The sequence below is a fragment of the Manduca sexta genome, unplaced genomic scaffold (assembly GCF_014839805.1).
Source record: "Manduca sexta isolate Smith_Timp_Sample1 unplaced genomic scaffold, JHU_Msex_v1.0 HiC_scaffold_803, whole genome shotgun sequence".
NCBI lineage: Eukaryota > Metazoa > Arthropoda > Insecta > Lepidoptera > Sphingidae > Manduca > Manduca sexta.
This window is the reverse complement of record NW_023595632.1, coordinates 544-6,411: the sequence shown is the minus strand read 5'-3', so window position 1 is coordinate 6,411 and position 5,868 is coordinate 544. Positions and strand designations below refer to the sequence as shown.

The 5,868-nt window shown below is 43.2% G+C and overlaps 1 protein-coding gene across 1 annotated transcript; it reads left to right on the top strand.

Moving 5' to 3' along the window:
• The first annotated feature begins 3,149 nt into the window (after positions 1-3,149).
• LOC119188481 (ubiquitin-related modifier 1-like) lies at positions 3,150-4,556 on the top strand. The gene is made up of 3 exons (XM_037447263.1): positions 3,150-3,229; positions 3,510-3,708; positions 4,341-4,556. Exons 1-3 carry the CDS (start codon positions 3,165-3,167, stop codon positions 4,467-4,469), a joined length of 393 nt encoding a protein of 130 aa, XP_037303160.1. The 5' UTR covers positions 3,150-3,164; the 3' UTR covers positions 4,470-4,556.
• The last annotated feature ends 1,312 nt before the right edge of the window (positions 4,557-5,868 follow it).

Here is a 5,868-nt window from a genome sequence, read left to right as displayed (position 1 = left end):
CGGAACCTCAGGGGTCAGAGGCTGGCCGACTTTCTCGAAAAAGAGGGACTCTTTGCGATGAACTCTTTTTTCCAGAAGCCGCCGCACAGGAAATGGACCTGGCTGAGTCCTGACGGTTCTACGAGAAACGAGATAGATTCTCGCGTCCATGTCCAAAACCCAGAAAGCTTTCAACTTGAGCTGGCAAATCGCTTTGATTGCTTAAAAGAAAACCTTGCAGTGGACGAGCTAAACAGCGGTTTGGTAGAAGCTGTCCATACGGTGGGATCTAAGTATTTTAGACCTCGCCGTAGAGATAGACCACAAAACTCTCGATCCACACTCTTGACCTCATGGCCGAACGTCGATCACTGGCGCTGCAGTCTTCCGATGACGCCGAAGCATATCGGCGGCTCAATAGACGGATCTGGAAGTCCTTGCGACACGATGTCCGTGCTCACAATACTGTGAGCATTAAAGAGACAATTGAGCGGAACGGAGGCTCCAAAGTGTTTGCAAGAGACTTGTCTATTGGGCAAAGCCAGTTGTCTAGGCTGAAGACGGACGGCGGCCGCATGGTATCGACGAGGGCAGAGGTATTAAGGGAGATCGAGAGGTTCTACGGACAGCTTTACACCTCGGTTGCCAAACCGACTGCTAGCTCGGCTGAAGACCCGAGAGCCGAGTTGATCCGACACTTTAGCGATGATATCCCGGACATCAGCCTGTGTGAGATTGAGATGGCCCTGAAGCAACTTAAGAACAACAAGGCGCCGGGTGAGGACGGAATCACATCAGAGCTTCTGAAAGCGGGCGGAACGCCAATACTGAAAGTCCTTCAGACGCTCTTCAATTCCGTTCTCCTCGAGGGTTCAACGCCAGAGGCATGGAGCAGGAGCGTGGTGGTACTGTTCTTCAAAAAAGGTGATAACACTTTGCTGAAGAATTCCAGGCCCATCTCGCTCCTGAGCCATATCTATAAGTTGTTTTCGAGGGTCATCACAAATCGTCTCGAACACAGGTTTGATGACTTCCAGCCACCCGAACAAGCCGGTTTCCAAAAAGGCTTTAGTACTATAGACCACATTCATACGCTTCGGCAAGTCATACAAAAAACCGTGGAGTATAACTTGCCGCTTTGCTTAGCGTTTGTGGACTATGAGAAAGCCTTTGATTCGATCGAGACCTGGGCTGTGCTACAGTCTCTCCAGCGGTGCCACATTGACTATCGGTACATCGAAGTGTTGAGATGTATATACAATAACGCCACCATGTCGGTCCGAGTACAAGATCAGAGCACGAAGGCTATTCCACTACAGAGAGGCGTGAGACAGGGAGATGTTATATCTCCGAAACTGTTCACTGCCGCGCTGGAAAACGCCTTCAAACTCTTTCAGTGGAAAGGATTCGGCATCAACATCAACGGCGAGTATATCACTCACCTTCGATTTGCCGACGATATTGTAGTCTTGGCAGAATCGCTGGAAGACCTTAGCACTATGCTCGAAGACCTTAATCGAGTCTCCCAACAGGTGGGTCTTAAAATGAACATGGACAAAACGAAGATCATGTCGAATGTCCATGTTGTGCCCACCCCATCGAAGTTGGGGCTCGACTCTCGAAGTTGTAGACGAATATGTCTATTTAGGACAAGTGGTCCGGCTAGGCAGGTCCAACTTCGAGAGAGAGGTCAATCGTCGAATCCAACTCGGTTGGGCAGCGTTCGGGAAACTTCGCAACGTCTTCTCGTCCAAAATACCTCAGTGCCTTAAATCGAAAGTCTTCGATAGTTGTGTGTTACCAGTGATAACATACGGCACCGAGACGTGGCCTCTCACTGTGGGCCTCATTAGGAGGCTCAAGGTCACTCAACGAGCTATGGAGAGGGCTATGCTCGGTATTTCCCTACGAGATCGAATCAGAAATGAGGAGATCCGTAGGAGAACAAAGGTTACCGACATAGCCCATAGGATTAGCAAGTTGAAGTGGCAGTGGGCCGGACACATAGCTCGAAGAACCGATGACCGTTGGGGTCGAAAGGTTCTAGAGTGGAGGCCACGTACAGGCAAACGAAAGGTCGGACGCCCGCCTACAAGGTGGACGGACGACCTGGCTAGGTCGCAGGAAGTCGCTGGATGCAGGCCGCTTCCAACAGGTCGACGTGGAGATCCTTGGGGGAGGCCTATGTTCAGCAGTGAACTTCCTGTGGCTGATATGATGATGATGACGATGATGATGAAGAGTTTGTTTGATTGTTTGAATGCGCTAATCTCAGGAATTACCGGTTTGAACAGAAAAGTTCTTTTTGTATTGGATAGCCCTTTGTTCGTGGAGTGCTATAGGCTATATATCATCACGCTAAACCCAATAGGAGCGGAGCAGTAATGGCTAACCTCAGGAATTACGGTTCGTACTAAAAAAATCTTTTTGTGTTGGATAGCCCTTTGTTTCTGGAGTGTTATAGGCAATATATCATCACGCTATGACCAATAGGAGCGGAGCAGTAATGAAAGATTTTGCTAAAACGGAGAAAATTTATTAGTTTTGAGAGCTTCCGTTGCGTGCGCTGCGTCAACGGTTAAAGTTATGCAACAATGATGTATTTATTTATTTATTTTATTTATTTATTTAATAAGGTACACCAACAGCATACATATCCTTAAATCTAAAATAAAAAAAGTATTGCGTGTTGACAATTGGCTGATATGCATGCCACTTACAGGTATACACAACGTTCACAAAGTAAATATATGTATGAAGGGGTTGTTCCTCTTAAAAAGTTCTACAAAAATATATTACAAAACAAAGTCTCCCGCTGCATCTGTCTGCCTGAACGTGATAAACTCAAAAACTACCCAACGTATTAGGGTAAAATTTGGTATGGAGACAGTTTGAGACCCTGGGAAAAACATAGGCTCCCGGGAAAATATAAAGCGTGACTTTTATAACGATAAACTTTAGCCCGAAAACTTTATGACGCGGGCGGAGCCGTGGGCAAAAGCTAGTTAATCTATAAATTTAATTCTTTAAAGCTGAAGAGTTTGTTTGTTTGAACGCGCAAATCTCAGGAACTACTGGTTTGAATTGAAAAATTATTTTAGTGTTGGATAGCACATTTATCGAGGAAGGCTTATAGGCTATATAACATCACGCTAGGACCAAGAGGAGTGGAATATCAATGATTAATGTTGCAAAAAACGGGAAAATATTATTCCTTTTCAGAGCTTCGATTGTATGCGCAATGCGATGGGTAAGCGGTTAAAGTTACACATCAATCAGGTATGACGGAATTGTTCACATTAGAATATTCTAAAACAAAGACCCCTGCCAAATCTGTCTGCCTGTCTGACTGCAATTAACTCAAAACTACCCAACGGATTTCAATCAAATTAGGTATGGACATAGAGGTCCTGGGTAGGATATAGGCTACTTTCTATCCCGGAAAATATAAAACGGACTATCATCAAGGAAATAATGTATAACATTTTACAGAATCAAACAATTTACATTTAATTTTCTTTTTATTAAAGCATGCCAGCGTTAAAGATAAATGTACACTTCGGAGGCGGTGCTGAGCTTCTTTTCGATAAGATAAAGAAGCGTGAAGTAGAATTGCCTGCCGTGGACAAATATTTACCCGAATGTGAGAAGAAGGGTTGGACTATAAGGGAACTTCTTGTGTGGATCAAAGAAAATTTATTGCGAGAGAGACCGGAGTTGTTTTTACAGGTAAACACCGCCCTTATAATCGGATCGCTCGTTCATAAAGGCTCCTTATTTGGGTATCAGAGGGTCTACTTCCAAAAACGAAATCCATAGTTTCGGATGACGTTTTGAATTGCCTCGGAGGGGGGCAGGCGCCAAGGTTCAGTAGGCGCCCTCTGACCTTTGATGGCGAAAGTTTCTAGGCGCCCGCGGCGTTCTTAGTGTCTGTAGGGTGGAACGGGCGGGATTGCCGTGGTGGTCAGCTTCTAGTGAAGGCGCCAATGGCACTAGAGGGTGTCAGAGGTATCTTATGACTTAAATAGGCCCCTCTGACCTTATTGTAAGGGGCCGTTCAAGTATTACGTAACGCAATTTTTTAAGATTTTTGACCCCCCCCATCCCCCTATGTAACGTGTCGAAACGTTTTTCAGTACGTCCCCACCCCCTCTCCAAAAGTTACGTAGCAAATTTTTTTTCTAATCACAATAATTTTACGAAAAATACCGGAAAGTCGCTAAAATACCTTTATTATTGTTTTAAAATAAAAATCCAATGTGACATAACGCGTTGTACGTACTCCCGTTTTACATGACGCCGTTTCCCGCCAAATTGCGTTACGTAATACTTGAACGGTCCCTAAGGTGTATTTGTTGCAGGGGGAGTCAGTTCGTCCTGGTATACTGGTGCTGATCAACGACACAGATTGGGAGCTTCATGGAGAGCTGGAGTACGAGCTGCAGCCGTCAGATACCATCACGTTCATATCGACTTTACATGGCGGATGAATGAAGATTCGTTACAGTTTAATTGCCGCCGATGTATACCGCACTCTTAATAAAATAATGAGCCATTCCAAAATTGCCAATTTGGTGTGATATTTATAAGTTAATAAAGAGAAAAGATTTGTTTTGTTTTGTTTTATTGCTTTGAATGACGAGACGAGCTTGTTCGCTTGATGGTAAGCGATACCGATAAATAGTAGAAACACCAACATCTTGAATTACAAAGTGTTTGGTATTCAACTGGGCTCGCCATCCTAAGACAGTGCTGGATTTATATTTTTTATGTGTAGGCCACTTTATTTTCGCCGCCCCATGTAGGTAGGTTTATGATGTAAGTAGGTTTCAAAAATACTTAGTAATTTTCCATTTGTTTGTATTATGGAAAGCACTAAAGTTTAATAAACGAATGATTAATTAAATCGAGTGAGCGTCCTCTGAAATCTGCCGCCCATAGGCGCGGCCTATACGGCCTATTTACAAATCCAGGACTGCTAAAACATGAGATATTACGTCTTATAATGTCCAGTAGTTACACTGGCTACAATGTTCATCAAGCAACAGTGACTACACACTGCTGCTTGGCGGCAGAAATAAATATTGTGGTGGTACCTATTCAGGCGGACTCTCACATATGAGAATCCTATCACTAGTAATTTATATTATTTGTATTAAGTTAAAATTATGTGATAATTGAAAATTTATTCTTAATGGCTTACCCTTCATTAGTTAAAGGCTGGGATACGGAACGCGATGTCGAAATAGTGAAATGAAAACTTTTAGGCAAAAATCACTAAAAAATAATTTAACATTGTCTGTATACTGGTTACCTACCTATTTTGATGTCTGCCTAAACTACTGAAGAGATTTTTTCCAAATGATTCGACTTGGTACATTTTGTTATCGAAATGGGTGTAAAATGAGTGTCTCATATGGGGCGACGAGGGGGGGGGGGGGGGTCGGTGTTCCGCTATTTGATACGTAATTCGTACTGAACAGAATTTGAAAATATTTCCAAATTGGAATCATATTTTTTAAATAAAAAAAGAATATTCCAGATTGCCAAGCTCGCAGGTTCAAATCCCAAGGGCACACACCTGAATTTTTTAACATTATTTGTGTATTCTTTATGAATTATCGCTTGCTTTAACGGTGAAGGAAACCATCGTGAGGAAACTTGCATACCTGAGTTCTCTATAAGAATTCTGAGAGTATGTGAAGTCTACCAATCCGCACTACAGCGTGTGTAGTTTCTTTCAGTAGTAGAGAAGGCCCGTGCAGCCGTGAGACAGTATAAAATACTGGGCTGATATTATATTAGAACTTAACTGGAGTTTGGCATCGTAACTTAATAGTAAAAGTTACGCTGTAACTGCTGTTTTAATATCAAAAAACTTTGAATACT